This window comes from Toxorhynchites rutilus, chromosome 2 (genome assembly GCF_029784135.1).
Source record: "Toxorhynchites rutilus septentrionalis strain SRP chromosome 2, ASM2978413v1, whole genome shotgun sequence".
Classification (NCBI taxonomy): domain Eukaryota; kingdom Metazoa; phylum Arthropoda; class Insecta; order Diptera; family Culicidae; genus Toxorhynchites; species Toxorhynchites rutilus.
In genome coordinates this window covers 134,054,804-134,075,789 of record NC_073745.1, presented here as the reverse complement: position 1 = coordinate 134,075,789, position 20,986 = coordinate 134,054,804, and the positions used below count along the sequence as shown (strand labels likewise).

The window sequence follows — 20,986 nt, the reverse complement described above, 5'->3', positions numbered from 1 at the left end:
ATGTCTCTAACCGGTAAGTCAAATTCCTAGCGCCCTGAGTGATTCCGATAGGTGAGCCCTGACAGAATGAATGTGACCAGACCACATGCTCGATGTCATGATAACCATCACCACAAACGCAAATATTATTAGGTGTACCGGTAAGTTTCTTCAGTTTTACAACACATGCCGTAAATTGATTATTATTCCAGTGAATCAAATTTCCAGACATTCGTTGGAAAGCTACTGTCATTGCGCGTCTTTTTCAGCATATGTCAAAAAGTTGAAGCGCAAACAACATAGTTTTTTTGCCGCTTCGAATATGTCGAATTTCGTACCAACGAGAGTGTTTTTGCGGGGAGTGTTACTTCATTACTTCAAGAAGAAAAAAGCTGCGGAAAGTCATCGCATTTTGGTGGAAGTTTATGGTGACCATACTCCAACTGAGCGAACGTATCAGACGTGGTTTGCACGGTTTAAAAGTGGTAATTTTTACTTGGAAGACGAAGAATGTTCCGGACCGCGAAAACGCGTTTGAAGATGAAAAATTGGAGGCTTTACTCGATCAAGATCCGTCACAAACGCAACAAGAACGAGCAGATACACTTGGAGTAGCTCAGCAAACCATATCCGATAGTTTAAAAGCAATGAGAATGATCTGAAAGATAGGACATTGAGTGTCGTATGAATTGAAGCCACGAGACGTCGAACGTCGTTTTTTCACGTGCGAACAGCTGCTCCGACGGCATAAAAGAAAAGGTTTTTTTTTGCATCGAATCTTCACTGGCGATGAAATTCCATGATCCATTACGACAATCCTAAACGTCGGGCAACGTATAGATACCCCAGCCATGCATCAACATTGACGGTCGCGCGGAATATTCACGGCTGTCTATTTGGTGGGACCAGCTGGATGTGGTGTACTATGAGCTGCTAAAACCGAATGAAACCGTTACGGGGGACCACTACCGACGACAATTGATGCGTTTGAGCCGTGCACTGAAGGTAAAACGGCCACAATACGAGCAAGTTTATTTGCAGCACGACAATGCTCGGCCGCATGTCGCGAAGCCGGACAAAACATACTTGGAAACGCTGAAATGGGAGGTCCTATCCCAACCACCGTCTTCTCCAGACATTGCTCCGTCCGATTCTTAGGCCTGATTGACCAGCACTTATATAAAAATATAAGAAATAGTTGTGACTAGCGATGAATAATAAATTTGTAACCATTTTTGCAGAATAAAGCATTAATTTCAAAAAAAAAAACGAAGATATTTACCGGCACTCCTATCACTATAAACAATTCCAATGCGATATAGATGTACATCTAAACGATAAAACATGAGGTGGGACATCTCGCGAATGTAGTCCCGACCTATAACCAATCTCTTGCGTTGCGTTTGTAGATGAATTAGAAATATTTGTATGCAACTAGCGTCCCATGTGATGTTCCTTCCAATTGTGTTGCCAATTGGAGAGTGCGTTCCAACGTGCAGTACTAAAAAAAAATCATGATCATTTATTTGTTGTTCAAAAATGGTGCCTTCCAAGGCGCCGATCGTAGCTTACGAGTCCGAGTCCGCTCCAGGTTTACCATATCTACAGAATAATCTGTATTTCTACAGATTTTTTCGACTTTTTAAAACAAGAATCTGTAGATACAGATTACAGATTTTTTGGGTTTCATACAGAATATACAGTTTTTTTTAAAGAACGTTCCAATAATAGTTACGGTTTTTTTTTATTAAATCGTTTATTTTTACAGGCTCAGTTACATAAGTTTAAAGGAGCCAAACTCCTGACTGTATTGTTACAAGTATATATAAACATTTTTTCTTAATTATAATGTTAATGGTGTAGAAAACCGATTACTCGCGGTCTACTCGAGTCTAGAAGGGTGACATATTTTCTTCAGGAAAAGGAAGGGATAAAAGTGCACTCTCACATTCAAACTCACATTCATTACAAATTCTTAAGCCTATCTTATATCTAATATGTATTTACATTTCATTTTATTCTATTGTTAATAAGAAGGGATTTGATTTCTCGCGAAGGAAAAGGAAAAGGAGAATATAAGGATATAAGGACAATCAGTATCACTGCCAATTCAGCAATATACACTGAGCAAGTATTCTGAAGACTGTGGGAGGCGCTAAAAAATTCGTTGAACACTTCAAATCCTGTGGACTAATTCATAGAGGACCCATCAGTAAAGTACATATTATCACAATTGATACGCCCATACTTTGCATTGAAGATCGTAGGAACGATCCCCGATCGATGATAATCTGGAATTCCAAGGATGCCTCCTTCATGAACAGATCAAAATGTACAGAGGAATTGATGTAGTCAGGAAAACAAACACGGTCGGGAATATACGAAGAAGGATCAACCTGCATGAAGATGAATTGATGATATGAAGTCATGAATCCAGAATGAAAATTTAGCCTGATCAGCTGCTCAAAATTTCCGATCACCAATGGGTTCATAACCTTACACCGGATGAAGAACCGAAGAGATAATAAATTGAAGCGATTTTTTAGTGGGAGTACGCCTGCCAAAACCTCGAGACTCATGGTATGCGTTGAGGGCATACATCCCAACGCAATACGGAGACAAAGATACTGAATTCGCTCGAGTTTAATGAGATGTGTTTTGGCAGCTGATTGAAAACAGAAACTGTCACACTCCATCACTGAGAGAATAGTTGTTCGATACAACATTATAAGATCTTCGGGATGGGCTCCCCACCAGGTGCCGGTAATTGTACGGAGAAAGTTTATTCTTTGTTGGCATTTTTTACTCAGATACCTAATATGGGCCCCCAAGTACATTTGGAGTCTAACCAGACCCCATGATACTTGAATGACATAGCATGAGTGATCGATTTACCCAAAAGTTAATAGTTACGGCTTGATGTTAATAATATTTTATCCCATTTCACCCATTTTATTCATATAGCATTCCAATCTGATCATCTGTTTTCGACATTCATATGTAGCATGATGTCCTACATTCTTATGCAAACATCTGCGTTACTGTTTGGCATTATCTATCTAAATCAAAATGGAACGCCAAATTTGTTGGTAACCTCAAAACCCGAGTACGGAATGGTCCGATTTGAGCCGGCTTCATTTTGTTGTATTTGTCTCTACTCGTAGAATTTTTATTTTGACGTAGAACTACGTCTTTCATTAGGAGTGCCAAATGAGTAAACTGGTACCGTTTTTATGAAATAGAGTTATCGTTAATAACTATTTTTGTCGCCAATGGATTTTGACGATTTATATACCAAACGAATCGGAAATTTCCTGAAATTTGTTTTTTGTGCTGTATATCACAATCCTCTGGTGTGTAAACGGTTCAAATAGATGAAAACTAGAAGCGTTTCCTTTTTCCCATACATTTGTTCTGCTTATTTGTGAGCTTCCCTACCAAGGCCATCAATAACGAGCAACTGATCGGCGATCAATAAAGGAAGCTCTGTGAACATAGAAAAGAAGAAGAAAAATTAAGGGCAATATTTGCATAGAGCATAAATATTGGATCTTGCTGAGGCAAACTTTCAGTATTGGTCTAGATACGAAGCAATGAACATCGTTTGTTCTTCCTTGTTTTGTGTCGTCACATATCTTCGTTCGGATTGTGCTGTGGGCGCGACCAAATTGCTTTCTCGCTGGCATTGCAATCGTTACATGAAACTGACGCGTTTCCTTTGACGTTCTGAACCAATTGTATGAAGAGCTCTGCGATTGAACCCAAAAACGTTCACTTATTAAGAAAACGTGAATGTTCGAAGTAATTTACACACAGAATGTGTAAAATTTTCTTTTACTTTCCCATATATTTGTGTAGTCCACAAGGTGTTTCCCTAACACAGACTATAAAATTGGTCTAGTCCGAATTTGTAAAACCCATTGCGGTCTAGTTATTTATAGTAATTTTTCGCACAACGCAAAGCGAAAAGACTCAATTCACAAAATATTGAAGCTTAAACCATTGTAAATGCTGAATTCGACACATTGCTATACAGCTATTCCATGTCAAACCGATATGATGCTTCTCAGATTTTCGTGAAAAGTGGTAGTTTTGTTTCTTATCGAAAAATATTAGACCCGTATTTCTCTATTTTTTATTAAAGTGCTTTGTTCCATTTTAGGGTGGTCAAAAAATCAATTGTTTACCTTTTTTTTCTCCGAAAATCACTTTTTAAAAAAAATTATAACTTTTGAACTACTGGATCGATCCCGATGATCAACATATATGAAAACAATACGATACTGGTGTACAAATTGGATTTTGTTTTTGAAATTATTGATTGTATTTGTTTTTCATAGTTCACATGGTCTCGAGACAAAGGGTGCCATATTTTTCAATGTTTCTTCGTGAAAGCTGAGGTTTTTTTTGGCATAACATATGCCTGATGTTACTGAAACATTTTTTAATAGAAGAGACGTAAATCGGTTTTCTTTAAAACAACATCTAGCGAAATGCGTATTTTTTATCATCGTTTTAAATTTTTAGTTGGTAAATATGTTTTAAAGAACGATGTGGTGTGGAACTACGTTTTGCAGTTGATACAATTGGTAGATTTATCCATTAAACTTTTTTTCCAGTAGGTAATATTGAAAAGTTAAAAAAGTTGATTGAGTCTCATCACACTTTATATGTAACTTTATTCAAAAACCAGCTTAAACCAAAACACATTCACTACCCGAAATTTTCATTTCAGATACGAAAATGTCGAATTTCTCTTGAAAGAGGTGGAGAAACACGATCGGTCCCAGCTTTCACAAGTCGATGATGAGGAGTTTCCTGAAAATGATTGTTTCGCATTCGATCTATTTAACTGGATGACGGCAGAAGATGATTTGAGAAAGGATTTGTCTGACAACAATGGCCAATAAGTTTATGTACTTTTTAAGGCCACTTTCTATAGCCGTCTCTGCAAAAATCAACTGAGGCGGCGTGAATTGTGCGAAAAAAATTGTAGTTCAGGCTCAACACCATATCTTCTCAAATTGATTTGGTCCATGTGTGAAAAGTATGTAAATCGTCAAGTTTTGTTTGATGGCGAAACTTCCCGTTGGCAAGATCCAACACATGGAGACCTACAATCTAAACAATCCAATGATTATTACTATGTGGCGTGGAAAATGCATTAAAATACATATTTACGTATACCCAACATACTTGGAATCAAACGATATCAAAACGTTCTGGGAGTGCTTATTTATTATCACCGACTGCTCTGAGGCACATTCTACGAGGGGTTATTCGCAGCTTGCGAACGAGCTTCGCGGAAGTGTAAATTTGGTCACCATAGCTCGTGGCTACTGTGAGCTAAATTATTGATTCATCATCAGCACACAAACGTGCTAAACTCAAGAAAGCTTTGACGTGCCCTCTTCAACTAGCTAGGCACTTCCGATAGACAGGTGTGTCAGAATCTGCCGACTGCAAGCATTGAATGCTTCGCGTCTAGCATTATATATTACTATAATGTAACACACAAATCACTTCATTTATATATTGCTATTGTTCGCTTTGTATCCACATGTCAATTCTGTAATTTTGACATGAATAGATCGAAGGATAATATTTATGCATATTTTCACTTAACTTTGACGTGATCATTTTTTTGAGTGTACTGTATAGAATTTATTCAACAAACTGAAAAATTTCACTGAAAACCACAATATAATCTAGGTGCACTTTTGAGAACGATAATTGTTGTACTAGATTAGACGAGCGTCATGTCAAACGTCTACTCACCTTTTGAGCGGGTTTTATGTTCTGACCATCGTCTTTCGCCAAAGAAGCATACAGTGCGCATAGAAAAAGACGAGGATCTGTTTTGTTGTTCAATTGTGCATTGAAACCCCAGATAAAGAGAAAATTTGATGTAGTTTTTTTTGGTGGTTCAACGAAGCATTATTTATTTTTCGGTTCAAATCGTGGACATTTGTTGCCAAAAAAGACGAGAAAGTGAAGGTTTTCGACAACAAGGGAACTACCGCTCTTCTATTTGCCTCATTCAGGCTGTGTTTGCTCACGATCGGCATAGAACCAATATCGCCATCAAGCTGGAAGGAAAGGAGCTGAAAAGCTGCAATAGCAGCAGCACCGGAGGGGGCAGCAACGCTGTCGGGAACGGTGGTTCCAAAAATCGGAAAGTGGCTCCAAAGAAAAAGGAAAAAGATGCGGAAGTGTCCAAGCAACCGAAGCTGGACCAACTTCAGACAGACCACGAGCTTTTCATGCAGGCCTTCGAGAGTAAGTGTAAATCGTTCTCATGTTGATTTTGTTTTCGTGTGTGGTGGTGGCGAAGTCTCACCTTTATGTTATGCGATAAGCGGTTGTGACAGGAGTTTCGAATGTTTGCTACATTAATTTTCAGTCTCGCTTTGATTTTATTTCCATTTCACCCAAACGAATTCACCTTCGATTGATGCCATGAAATATTTGAACATGCATAATGTAATTAGACTGAAGTTTTTATTTTTTATGAACAACAGTTCGCTATTTTATGATTAAAGGTCCGAAACTAAATATACTCCGTGGGCCATTCAGACATTCTCATAAATTACAATGGTTTTGTGATTTGTTGTTCAATTGAACCTTTTTTGTTTTGATAATATTCCTTTATCTATGTACTAATTAAAGTCTTGCCTGTCAATAATGGAATGTTTTATATTGAATTATAAGACAGCTCTAAATAAATGAAAAGAATCAATTAGTAAAACATATGTTGTTGCTTATTCTTTAGTTTAAGCAACGTTGATATTTCTTTTAGTTTGTCTCAAATGAGATCTCTATGCTAGGTAAACGCCTTGAATGTATCTAAATGTTCATCTCATTTTGATTTTAGAACCTACTCAGATATATCGATACTTACGGACGCGTAACATGATTTCGGTAAGTTTTGCAAGCTAGATTTACAATGTCAACTTCATACAAGGGTTTCGTTTTATTGCAGCCAATCTTTCTCAACCGCAATCTGTCCTATATGCGACATCGAATGTCTCGATCTCATAAAACGCGAAATACATTCAAAATTGATACCATGCTGGCCCAAAAAATGAACAGGATGCGTAGCGACAAAGCGAACGGCATTTCTCTTTCAGGCGAATACTTGACGTTGTTGTTTTTAGGATTCTTCGATAAAACTCAATTCGACGATCCGATGGACGGAACAGGGAAGAAACTAGAGCAAGAGAATGGATCTAGAAAGACTGTGCAAGTGGAGACAGTACTTCTAAAGATTTCACACAACAAACGAAAGGATATTTCTTCAGCACTCATGCAAGTGGCCGTCGGCAGGTCCGAAGTGATGGTTAATCCCATGGAAAAGTGTTCTGAAGAGAAGGTACCAACAATAAGCATAGCAACTGAATCGTTCAGCTCCGTTGGAATCAATCAGGTGGCGGGACCACAGCTATCCTTCCTTCTTCTATTCAGAGTTCATATGCATACAAACAGTGGTAATGGTTTTTGTGCAATTACCAACGGGATGAATGCTTACGAGAACGGCGGAAGTGACGAAGAACCTTCCGCCAAGCGACAGAAAGTCAGCGGATGCACTAAGTTGTTTGGCACCGAGCTAATTATATTTGATAAGTATGGCCGTTGTTTGCTGAAAGAAGGCGACTACGAGCTGACAGTGCAGGAAATTTTGCCACATCAACAGCAACTACAAAAGTACAATTCGCCTAAGAAGAACTCAACTTGGGAGACCATACAACCTTTCAATGGCGATCGAAACGAGGTAGACATGATTGATGTTTACAAACAACAAAACGGTCTTGATGATCAAAATCCAATTGTAGTGTTTAGTAAATCGCCAAGTTTGAAATTCCGCCTACAATGGACAAAAGAGGCTTTACCAGGATTCGTCGACAGACCGCAACCGATTCTGATCAATTTGAACAATAATGAAGGGAATGATAAAGAGAATCATAAACCCGAAACGCTGTCGTCAGCATTCAAGAAAAATTTCAATATCAACATCAACAACAACAGCATACTCACACCGGCTGCAGCAACTGGACATTCGAACAGCGCCTCCGCGTTGGACGTGAACACTGCCGCTGTGGTGCCAATTGGTACACATAACCCTAGCACAACTTCGGCAACCTCATTGATGGAACTGCAACACTGTCCCGATGAACCCAAAATCGATCATATCATTTATCAGTTTGTATATAATAACAATTCCCGCCAGCAGACCGAAACCAAGTCAGATTTCCATTGCCCGTGGTGCAGTCTGAACTGTGGATCGTTGTATCCACTGTTGAAGCACTTGAAGCTCTGCCATGCGAGGTTCATCTTCAACTATTTTCCAATACCAAATGGGGCACGGATCGATGTATCCATCAATGAGCTGTACGATGGCTCGTACAATGGTTCTCCACACGATCTGTTGGGGGCCGTGAATGCATTTTCCAGACGTGGCCCCGTGCGACGAACCGTAGTCACCAATCTGCTTGTGTGTAGACCCCGACGTACGAAACACAGTCTAACCGAGTTCATCGAATGCGACGAGAACGAATTCGACAGTCAGCGGCCGTACATAACCGGACATAGCAGGTAAGTAGAATCGATGCCGTTATCAACAAATACGTTCCTCTCAAATGATAGTATAATAAGCGATATCTGTCGCGACTACACTGCATTCTGGATGAAGCTTCATGTAAATGTTACCTGCTTAATGTTTTTATTCTAATCATACAAAAATGTTGAACTGTTATCGATGCATTCGAAAAGCCGCAATACATTTATTAGACATGATAGATGATGATGAAATGAAGATATTGCTGAATCCCTAATGTCGATTAATATCAATTGATTATTGTAACTTTGCGGAGTAATTTCCATGAGTGAGATGTTCACCATCTGAGAAGGATAAAGAATCAAGCGATTGCCCGATTTCCTTACATATCGATCGTTCTGTTGGTGACATTTAGTTGACAATTTAGTTTACCTTGCTAAAGGATCGTCCTGTTTCAAACTATCCGGGCAATCCGTTGAACATAGATTTGCGTGCGAGACACCGCCGCTTCCGATGGCGGTGGACTTGGGTCGCATCATCTTCGCGGCTTGGGCCGCTTCGATTCCTTATCCGCGTTAAATGGGGACTACGCCCGTACCTCAGAATTTCGAAAAACCAAAACGAAATATTAATTTATCATAGAAACTAGCAGACCCGGCAAACTTCGTCCCGCCCAAAATTTAGTTTTTGTTATCATTACTTCCAAACATTCCCGTTTTCTTACTTACGATCATGGGTCCAATCGCAGAACTGTTCATTGATTCATCTTCTTATTGACCCTTTACAATTGACTATTAATATAAATTCCATTTGACGACTTTTGACGACCTTTTCCAAAACTCGTCGTTATATTATCAGATTATTTTCAGACACAATTCTCGTTCAAGATTTTTCAATCACTTGCAAATGACATGTTTCTCCTTTACATCAAATAAATGTTTGATACAGAAAATATGACAGGATGAAGAGAGCCTTAAATCGGACAATTCCTTGTTCGAGTTTTGCTCTTATCAACACATTCAGCGATCCATTTTTATTTATATAGATAGAAAAAGATATAGGAGTGCGTTTTATCACATTAAAATCCATTTCCACTTTCGAACAAAAATCAATTTCGTTGGCGCAAACATCAAATGGATCAACAACGCTTGTCACTATGTAATTATAGAACATAGGGGAATAGAATTTTCCGAATTTCCCCACTTCTCTTCAGAGTTTCCGTGTTTCATTTGTATGGCAGCACCCTTCCCCTTAGAGAGGGGAGAGGAATGTCGAACCACCATAGAAACATTTCGTGCCCTCTAAAACCTCCACATGCCAAATTTGGTTCCGTTTGCTTGATTGATTCTCCAGTTATACGAGTGTCAAACCACTATAGAAACATTTATTCTCCTTATACAATTATTATTCATTGATTCTTGAGTTCTGCACCATTCCCCTGAGGGAGGGGGAGGAGTGTCTATCCAACATAGAAACATTTATTGCACCCTGAAACCTCCACATGCCAAATTTGGGTTCGTTTGCTTGAATAATTCTCGAGTTATGAAGAAATTTGTGTTTCATTTGGATGGCAGCCCTCCCTAATGAGGGGGGGAGGAGTGTCTATCTAACATAGAAACATTTATTGCACCCTAAAACTTCCACATGCTGAATTTGGGAGATTCGAATCATTTGCCATACGCGTGTTATTCAACCTTATTCTGGAATCCGATCCTATTTCACGATCCATTTGAACTCGTATATTTTGAAGGCATCCTTGTCAAAATATACGTTATAATAATAAGACCCAAGTCTCTAGTTGCTAATAATACCATAAGACGTTCACATTAATCAATTGTTTATGTTTTTAACTATTTTCTTCAAAGAGAGAGAAATTATAATCATTGTTTGTCCACCTCTGATCATGGTTTGTCCGAAAAACGATCATGGTTTGTCCAGTTCTAAAAATCACCATTTTTCATCGAACATATTCGAATTCTCAGTAGATGTTGCATTTCTCATTGTTCTGAGTTTACTGTCATCATATTGATCCATTCATAAATTAGACTCTCTTCGGAATATTGCCTATTATTGAGCCAATCGGAAACCCACATCAGTGCATCGGACAAATCATGATCAAAATTGAGATCATCGAGACGCATTAATTACATGATTTAGATATATAAATCTGATACAAATGGTGTGCAACTATGATGTTTACAATATTTGTAGATGTTTCAACCACTTGCAAATAACATGTTTCTCCGCTACATGGAATAAATGTTTGATACAGAAAATATGATAGAATAAAGACAGCCATACAACGGACAATTCCTTCCTCGAGTTTTGCTCTTATCAACATATTCGGCAATCCAATTTTTTGGTATAGATAGAAGAAGATAAAGATATTTCGTTAGCGCAAACATCAAATGGATCAACAACGCTTGTCACTATGTAATGGTAGAACATAAGGGAATTTAATTTTCCTCTTCATTCAACTGACTTCAATCCACATTTCTACATCCCTAGGAACGAAATTGTTACACGCGTACGCAATCTTATTTTTGTGCATGTTGAACGAAATAAAGCGCAGAGCAAACAGCAAACACGTTCACTGTCGATGACTGCCCGATTGAGACTTCAGGAACGAAAACTTTATATCTGATGCAAAAAAGTAGTTACCCCACTAATGGACAGATTCTAATCTACCCATCGTGAACTCAAACTAACGAACCTAGACAGTTATCAGGTATCAGGCTATAAAAGTCCTCGCGTTAGTATTAGTAAATAGCGTGCAAAATAGCACACACACACTGCATGCTATTTTATACGTGTGAGTAAATTTTCGTGTGCGATACAAAAAAATCTAGCTCACCTGTAGCGTTTGTCAAACCACGTTGAACTCAAACATCGATACATGCAAACGGTGATACATGGGAGAGAGAGGAACGAATTTGTTTTGGGGGAAGTCACTTCAAAATGCAATGAAGACAATTTGACTGGGAAGAATGAAACGATATAGTCGTTTTGGCGGAGAAACTGCGTAAAGAATCCAAAAGTCATTTCCAACTGAATACGGATATAGTCAGTCAGATAATCAGCTGACTATCCTCAGTTGACTGTGACTATGCAGAGCCCTGCGTAGAGCTACGTCTTTTAGTAATCGGGCCAAATCTGAAAACAGAGGCGAATAATCTGTGAAATTTAAAAGCCTCTATAACTCAAACCAGGACCATGGTCATCATTACTCAAGATAGATATCGCACACAGTGATGTAATTTTGTTTGGTGGAGGCAGCGCGCCGATTTACATGTCGCCTGGTGAAGAGTGCTTCTGTATTTTTGCACTACATCATTTCTGTGTTTGAACAAGGGTGTATGTTTGAATTCTCAACAAATTTTCCAAAGATTTTTGACACAATATATTTTTTTGTTTTTCATGGCTCGAAAACTACATTGAAAGCAAACTATTGAAATCACAAAAATCTGTAAATATGTTTGAAAATCAATCAAAGTCAAGATTGGTCGGCGGTTGATGCATATCGCCGGATGACCGTGAAGGCACTATCATTATTGTGCTCGCCCTGGTCAATCTCAATTTCTATATTGCTACCGTATTGAACGGACGTGTAAAATTTTTCAGCTTCAGAATGTATTCTCATATATTATAGCGCTAAGTAAGCATAGTGCAGAGCTTGCACTGACGGACAGAAGCATAATATTGAACAGGGCCTACCGCGCCGGTTTTCATACCGTTATGAGAAGATTGATTGAGTATGATTGAATCACACTTACTTACACATTATATGCGTTATTAAATATGTAATAGCCTTAGGCCGCATTACGAGAAGTATTTTCACCAGTCTTCAGAAAACAAACGCAGCGCTGCGCTTGAGTTGAATTTTCATCAGCGCGCGCTCAATGAACACTCGTATTCTCTCTTGGTGCGAAGCGCACAAAATTCATAAGCACGACAGTGCAAAATGTACCCGGCGCAGAACTCAGATACTAAATATTTCTTCTCACTTGTGTGATGCGCTTCTCACACACACACCCATACACATACAAATCAAATTCTAGCGCCCGCTTTGTCTTCGTTCGCGTTCTAAGCAAAGTATAAAAACAACAGCGCGCCCCCATTTGAACCGTATACGCTTGTGTGAAGAAAAATATCTCAACAGAAAGAGCAATCCAGGTTCATGCGCGCAGCGAATTTATTTTTATAATTGTTTGCTGGAAGAGAGCTTCTGTGAATTACGGAGCGTGTTTGGATTTATTGGTATTTTGATGTTGATGTTTCGAATTATGGAAGAATTATAGAATTTCTCGGACTCCCAGACTTTCTCAGTTCGCACGCCTCTAGCTTTAAAAAAAGGGCAATTTGGAAAACTAAACCGAAAGCTCGGCCTTGAGAAAGGTCATTCAGAAAGCCTCACTGCCGTTGGCTAGAATGATAAATCGGTAATTACTTATTGGTGACTTTTTCCAATCGATCAATTTATTTTCGTGAATTCGAGCATTGCTCCGGGTTTAAGGTTCTTCTAGCTTCGTCAGACATGTTCGAACGCGTTTTTCTCTGCTGATCGTTGAGTATGATTCTAGCGGTTGGCCATAAATTCGCGAGTGTGTTTAGGATTCACTGAAGCAGTTAAAAGTTAATGATCTCCGAATAAAGCAATTGTTTGTGATGCGAAGACGCGAAGATTTCGTTTGGCTTTATCGGACTGTTTCCATTTGTGTGTATGTGTGTGTGTTCTTTTTTTATCATTGCTAGGGCGAAGTATGTGCCTGTGTGTTCGGTAGTGCAGGTATCACTATAGGGTGGATTGCAGGAATGATCAGTTGACAACGATCCCAGCTAAGTTCTTTATTACTCTTTGTATAATATTACTTCTTTTTATATCCATACATTAATCCTACTTAACTTCTTTAGAGCTTATAATCGAATAGCACCAGTGTCTCTCTGTTTTTCATCTCTTCTTCAGCTCCATCAGGAATCTAATTAGAATTAATGAATGTGATTCTCTTTAGGAAGGAATGGCAGCTTTTCCGGAGAGGGAACTATTTGAGAATGAGAGTGAGATAGAAAATGTGTGTAAATGTGGTAGCTGCTGGCTCACTTGCCGAACCCTTGGGGAGCACAATGCAAGATGGGCAAGAATAGAATGTGAGATAATGAAATTTCGGAATTAGAACTTGAAATTAAAAAATTTTATAATTTATCAAATTATTTTTTTTTAATTAAATTTATAATTAAAACATAGGCTTGAAATATAAAATTTAAAGGATTGAAAATTCGAAATTGAGTATTTTAGATTTGGTATTCGGAATTCGGTATTTAAATTTTCAATCTGAAGTTTGAGACTACAAATTCAGCTTCAGGAAATAATATTTGAAATCTACAGTTTTCCGCCATCGTTATTGGAGTTCTATAAATAGTACTCGTAACTTCGGTTACCTTCTCAGGTTTCCCAAAGACAACTCTTCATCGTTGGGATTGGAGGTCGATAAAGAAGACGCGTGATGAATTTAGAATTATTAGTTTTGGAGCTGTTCTCTCGGTTACCTTCTTAGGTTTCCCAAAGAAAACTCTCCGCCGTCACGATTGGATTTCAATAAAAAATACGTGCAATAAATAAATAATAGAATATATATATAGTGAATCCTGATTCTTACCTCTCCCCACTAACAACTATCCCTCCCATGATAAACGCTAGGGAACCACGCTATAGAGGCGACCCTTCTGGCCTTCGGGCGGCGAATATCATACTAACATTCCTTCCCTTCCCCTGGTGACTGTAAGGACGTGGCCGGCGTCGTTATTGACCATTTAAAGCTCGAATCACCGAAACTTGCACAACGAGAATGATTTGCTAGTCCCAAGCGTCATTCTGAGTGTTCTGTGTGCAATTTGGTTGGTTCAGGTCAATCACGGAGAGCAACTACGAATTGTATAGTCTACCCAAGCTCAAGCTCGAGCATTGCTCCGGGTTTAAATGGCATCAAAGGGCAGCGTTTTTCAAGCTGGATGTGAATGGAACATTTTTCAGCGATGAGAGCTGCGTTCTTCGGTGGAAAATTGAAGGTGAAAATTTGTTCAGTAGTAGTTGCTGTTGACGCCTCCACTGCTCATATTGGCGTTTTATTGCTTCACGTAACGTTTGCGTCACTCACTCAATGAAAGTATTCATTCCCCTGGTTAGTGTTACCAAAAATTTGTATCGGGTTTTTCAATGGGAGCGCTACAAAAGTTGTTTTTCAAATAGAACAAAAACGGTTTTGGTTATCACAGTGGCGTCTCGTCCATATGTGCACCTGGTGCACTGCACAATCTAATATTTAAAAAGTGAAACGCTCCTACTCTGCTATGCACAGACTAGAGTTTCGATACGTCTGGAAAGTATGGAAAACATACGGCTCTCCCAGTCCACGCACTGTGCAGAATTACGTATATTGGTTTCTATTTTGTACCATTTATTCTATGCTCTCCCCAGTCAGTGCACATCGATTAGTGCATAAAAATTACGTATATCTACACATTGATTGATAAAATTGTGTTGAAGCTTCGGGTAACTAATTCGCAATTCGCAATTGGTGCGCTTTGCGTAAGCTACTTGGATATAGCAGCTCTCTGAAAGCTCACTTGGTGCCGATTATTTATCTCTCACTCCAGATGACAAAATTTCGTCCAGTTTTTTTGGTGTGCCAATTGAGATTCGCGATAAACCATCACAAATCACACTGTTGGGCAGTATATTGTCGATGATTTTTTAAAAAGGCCGTTTGGGAAAAAACTGTGGAAGAGAAATAACTTTTTGCGAAAATGGATTTTCCGCGGCCAAAACTGGACAAGTTAAAAACGATTTGTGCTAGAAACGGTTAAATAGTTACACGGAACATTGATGCTACAGCTCACGACGCGAAGTAGCTTTGTGGTTCAGTGACAAGAGTAAAGCTATTTTGTTGGTCTTGTTTGCTGCAGAAAACAGTGTAAAGATACTTTTATTTTCATTTTTTTTATTTTTATTAAAAGATACATTCATCTGACATAAGTCTTAATGAACTATACAGAGTAGGATATGCAGATTTGAATCATCCATATTTCGCTATAAATACTCATTCAGCTACCAAAGAGCACACCAACCACAGCATGACATGCCGCACGTTTGAGAAAATTTGCATTGAAGATGCGTCGTAAGAAACAAGCATAATTCAATTGTGAAGAAAAACAGAAGGCATGAACATTCTTATTGAATTAGTTTCTCAGTTCACATAGGCTGAGCTTCCGAGGTCACGATGAAAGCATAACGTCTGTAAATAGAGGAAACTATAAGGACATGTGTAACTTTTTGGCTACGAAAGATATGTCGGTTTCCGTTTTCATAAATACCACGGTAGTGTTTTCTGGAACATTAGAATAAATTCAGAATGAGTTTATTCTAATGCGTCATTGTAAGACGCATGTTCTCAATATTGTTTTTCTGCACTCTTGCACGAATAATTCAAAAACAAGGAAATGTTTTTCTTCCCTCTCTTCGTTGGCACCATACTTTATCCAAAGCCCAAAGTGCGATTACTTTAAATGGGCACTAATTAGCCCCTTTTGGGCTTCGCTGGTTCACCGTGTAGGTGCAGAACTAGTTAATTTACTCACGAGACGCCACTGGGATATCAATAAAATTCTTTATTCATATGAAAGTACATTTGATGCCATTATGTACGGAATTCGATTTCTTATGCATGACCAACACGAGCTCGCTTGCAGAAGTCCAGACGCTTAACCCAATTTTTGACGATAGCGATACCGATACTGTTGCAATTTCACGTTCAATATTCGTACGAAGTTCATCAATCTTCGCTGGCTTGTTGGCATGGACCATAGACTTGACGTAGCCCCACAGGAAATGGTCTGACGGCGTCAAATCGCACGACCGAGGCAGCCATTTGACTGGGCCATTTCGTGAGATAACACGGTCACCAAACTTGGTTTTCAATAAATCGATTGTTGAATTTGCGGTGTGGTTTGTGGCGCCGTCCTGTTGAAACCACATATTGTCCAAGTCCATATCATCCAATTCGGGCCAAAAATATTCGGTTATCATTGAGCTGCATCGATTCCCTTGATCATCACGGAAGAAGTACGGCCCAATGACGCCGCCGGACCAAACCGTATTTTTTTTGGGATGCAACGGTGACTCATGGAGTACGTGTGGATTGCTGTCTGACCAATAACGCATATTTTGCTTATTGACGAAGCCATTCAGCCGGAAATGAACCTCATCGCTGAAGGTGATTTTTCGATGTGCCTGTGCCTGTGGATTCAAATTTTTCCAATAGGCGCTCAATTGTTGATCTGGCAGGACGATTATGACGACCATAAGTTGGACGTAGCGCTCTTAAAGTTGAGGCCATTGACTCCGAATTTCGGTAGTAGATTTTAATAATTTTGACTCGTTGTTGGATCGTATTTTTTCCATTACGAAATGACAAACCATACTGAAAAGAAATCACTAGAGCGGGAAAAAATATGGCGTAGTTTGCTGTCCCTACCGGTTTACTTCTGTAGCGACTCTTTTAAAATATCCGCTATTAAAATTATTTCAATATATCCACAAAAATTTCATCATTCAATGTGTTCAATATTCCTTGCAGGAAACTTGATTCTCTATTAAGGGATATTCATTCTATATGAAAAATTTAATAATAGTTAATTATTTTTATGTAAAGATGTTTTTTTTCTTTCTTTATTAAAGAGATTTTCAGCCAAAGGCAGATTCATCTCTAAATGAGAGAGTGGAGAATCCTGAGGGGACTCTCCCAAATAGTGGGTAATTTTACCCCTTATTATGTTACACTCTAAACATGGAGCCCTGAGTGGGCTAGACCTATGAATTGGGGACATCAAATTTTCTATATTTTCTATTTTTATATTGGTTTCTGTTCTCGTTGTCCTAGTCCATGCCTGGTCTTTGCCTTGTAGATCCGTCGTTGCTGTTTCCTTTGCGTGTCCTTTCTATTGTTCGCGTCGTCGTGCTTATCCATTGAACATTGTTTCCGTTCTCGTTGTTCTAGTTCATGTCTCGTCTTTATTTTATTGACCCGTGGTTGCCTTTACCTTTATCGTGTCTACAAGTGGCATCACAGAGGAGTCTACTGCCGGTCGGGCCATCGCCCTCCTCCATTCGCATGGTGTGTGTTTGGTGGTGTTATTTACGTCCGGTTGTACATGTTGTTATCTTTTAAGTATGCAATCACTGCAGCAATTGTGGATGTGTATCGTATTGTGGACAGTGACATTAAACATGTTCTACTGACTGGTGACTGCGGCATAAACCGCATTGAATTCGGAAGCTGTCTCTGTTTCCGCCCATGTTGTAGGCAAAAGCGGATGTAAAGATGTGTTTATTTCTCCCTAAAATGTAATCTTTTATGAGCTTCGTGCAAACATGCAGTTTCTCCCAGTTTCGTCTTGGCAAATGAAGAACCGGCTATCCGATCTCGAAGCTTGCCGGATATCCGGTATCCGGCCAAACTACTATCCGATTCATCACTACTGTAAGCCACATTCGCACGTCTAATTTACGAGTCGCTCTTTCTCCTTGGAACAGAATGTATCACCATACGATGACATGCCTGCCGGTTCATCCCAAGGAGCTCGAGATCGATTCAGAGGGTGAAAGTGATCCGCTTTGGCTGCAATATAAAACGATGCAGATGATTGATGAATTCACCGATGTCAACGAAGGCGAGAAAGAGTTGATGAAAATGTGGAACCTTCATGTGATGAAGTATGGCTACGTCGGCGATTGTCAAATCCCCATCGCTTTGGACATGTTCATCGATTGCCGGGGAAGAGAATTATTAAGGAAAAATCTCTATCGTAATTTCGTGCTGCACATGTGTTCAATGTTCGATTTTGGATTGGTATCGCCGGAAGCGATGCAAAAAACGGTTAGAAAATTACAGGTAAAAAACACTATTGGTTATATTCACTCAAATATTTGAAAAAGAAACTTTTTTAGAAATTATTATTTGAGAGTCTTGACTTGCAAAAACAAGTGTCCACGGCCCGCAAAGACCAGATGGAGTATTGGAACAATGTCACTGTGCACAAACAGGTTCAACCAAAGACAGAAAAGACAACGGAGAAAACGAGCGCTGGCGCAAGTGGTACTCCTTTGTCTACTCCATCCTTCAAGATTATCGGTAGTACGGGAAACGAGAAGAAAGTCAAACCCACTATCACACCTGCTAAGAATACTGCCTCGTCTGTTACGGCGATCATTAAAAATGGTAAGTGTTCGCTTTGTTGAATTGGTGTTTTGTGTGGTTTTATGGTACGCAACGCAATCCATTAATCCATCAAAACTCACTCGATGTTTCACCATATCTAAAGATCACGCACAAACTATTACAGCCATCTCACCACCCCGCCGTAGAAGTACAAGCGCTGCGCTTCATTCCAACCAATCATCCACCACCCATCATAACTCATCTCATTCGTCTTCTTCTACCTCACAAACCAACAAACGTTCATCCGCCGCTAATAGCAATAGCGCGAACAAACACCACAACAACAATAACAGCAGCAGCAGTAGCAGCAAAACCTCCACCATTACCACAAGAAGAAAATCTCTTTCGGTAGGCACACATCAGCAGCGTAAGAGATCTCTCAACTGACTCTGGGTTCTGTGACGGGTCGTACGTTACTGATATCGTTAACAAAAACTGCCTGATCTGCCCCTTTGAACGGTACTCTCATGCGTGTGTCAAAGAGGCAGTTGATTCCGATGCGATATCAAAGAAGTTATGAAAGTTTGTGTGAGTTTTTAATAAAGTATGAGTGAGATATTTTGTGGATATATTATTATAGTGATAGGCACAAAAAATAAAGCGATAACACTACGTATTCGTTTTTGAATATAGCTAGAGCGAGGGTATTTCCTATTAGGAGAACACAAAGAACGGTGATTGAGCAGGAACAAAAAAAACCTTTGTTAACAGAAAATGTAGACATATGAACGTTTGCGTAAAACATGCTAACCGGATGGAAGTAGATATTAATTTCGAAGTCGCAATGAAGCAAATACGTTGAAGTTAGATATCAATAGTCTTGATTCCGTACCTCGCAGACATTGCACAGAGAGTACTGGAATGAGTCTATAGCTAATGTAAAAAAAATCAACTTAGAATGAAAGTGATATCTGCAAAATTTAGATTATATTTTATGTTTCTTTGACTGGTAAAACTGTTTTTACAATGCGTTCACGTTTCTATAAAAATTGAAGTTTAAATTAAGCATAAAAGCAGTGTTAGAATAAATATGAAAAATTACATGTTTTATGCCGATTGCGATTTTCTTTTTTAAACTCAGAAATGTATCATTTTTATAAAAGTTGGAGAAACCTTATATTTGTTTTAAATAATTCGATCCTATACTGCAATAAAATGAGAATGTATGGTTTACATTACGAGTAGAATTTATGCTACATCATTTGAGCCATGGTGGTACTATCATAGCCAAAATCTGAAGCCGGGTTTTTACTGAGGCTGCCTTTAGGCAAAATTTTGCAGTCTTTCGATCGAGGCAATACGATGCTAGAATCCAACACTTCAACATAATCGATGTGTCGGATAATATCATCTTCTATCCGCATGGCACATTCCAACCTCCCCCCGGTGGCAAAACAATCCTGGTTTGGTGCGAATGACTGGAGGTTCCTAACTGTTTTCGTCGAGAACGGTATCAGGAACAACTTCCGAGCCGGCGCGAAGCTCGACCGGTCTACTAGAATATTTCATGACCATCAGAGCAGAAAAATACAGTCTAATGGATCAGTCAAGAAGATCCTTGTTCCTTCCCCTCCACGGCGAAGGGGAATAAGAACACTTCGGCATCTTCAACGGCACGGCTGCCTCTCCACTGGCCTGGAACCATGGACCGAAGACAACCTTGCCTTCTGGTCCAGCAAGCAAACAGAAAGATTTTTTTTTGGAAATTATTTTTTGAAAATGGTTATGTGTTTATGTGTTTTATTTTTTGTGTCACTTGAAGTCCAACTTTTTTGTAATAATTTTATGTGCAATAATTTGATCTCAAACGAACCAGCCAAGGAGGCTGAAATAGTGATCCCCGATAATCGTTCGATTAATCGAATACTTCATACAGAAATCGAATATTAATCGAACGAATGCTGGGCATGCGAAGCAGGGTTGCCACATATACAGAATATTCTGTATTTTACAGATTTTTCGCCAAAGGGCCTGGCCAGGTAAGGGAGTAAAAAGTGCCCCCAAAACAAATCACTAGCTGTATGGCAAATATTGTAAAGGATATTAAATAAGAAATTTTGGCGGTTTATTTGAACCCCTATGTGGTTTGACGAAGGATCTTTAGTGAAAAACGTACTTTTTCGTTTATTTCACGCCATCCTCAAAAGATCCGAGATAAATTTGAAAAAAATACTGAATGTGC

At 39.1% G+C, this 20,986-nt stretch overlaps 1 protein-coding gene across 1 annotated transcript; it reads left to right on the top strand.

Moving 5' to 3' along the window:
* LOC129766146 (polycomb protein suz12-B) lies at window positions 1-19,991 on the top strand. Its single transcript, XM_055766611.1, has 8 exons — window positions 1-13; window positions 133-140; window positions 5,892-6,258; window positions 6,854-6,900; window positions 6,962-8,571; window positions 18,120-18,477; window positions 18,534-18,804; window positions 18,929-19,991. Exons 1-8 carry the CDS (start codon window positions 1-3, stop codon window positions 19,189-19,191), a joined length of 2,937 nt encoding a protein of 978 aa, XP_055622586.1. The 3' UTR covers window positions 19,192-19,991.
* The last annotated feature ends 995 nt before the right edge of the window (window positions 19,992-20,986 follow it).

Coding starts and splice junctions, on each gene's coding strand:
- LOC129766146 (XM_055766611.1), top strand. Junction 6,259..6,853: donor TTTCATGCAGGCCTTCGAGA/GTAAGTGTAAAT, acceptor TTTTGATTTTAG/AACCTACTCAGATATATCGA. Junction 6,901..6,961: donor GGACGCGTAACATGATTTCG/GTAAGTTTTGCA, acceptor GTTTTATTGCAG/CCAATCTTTCTCAACCGCAA.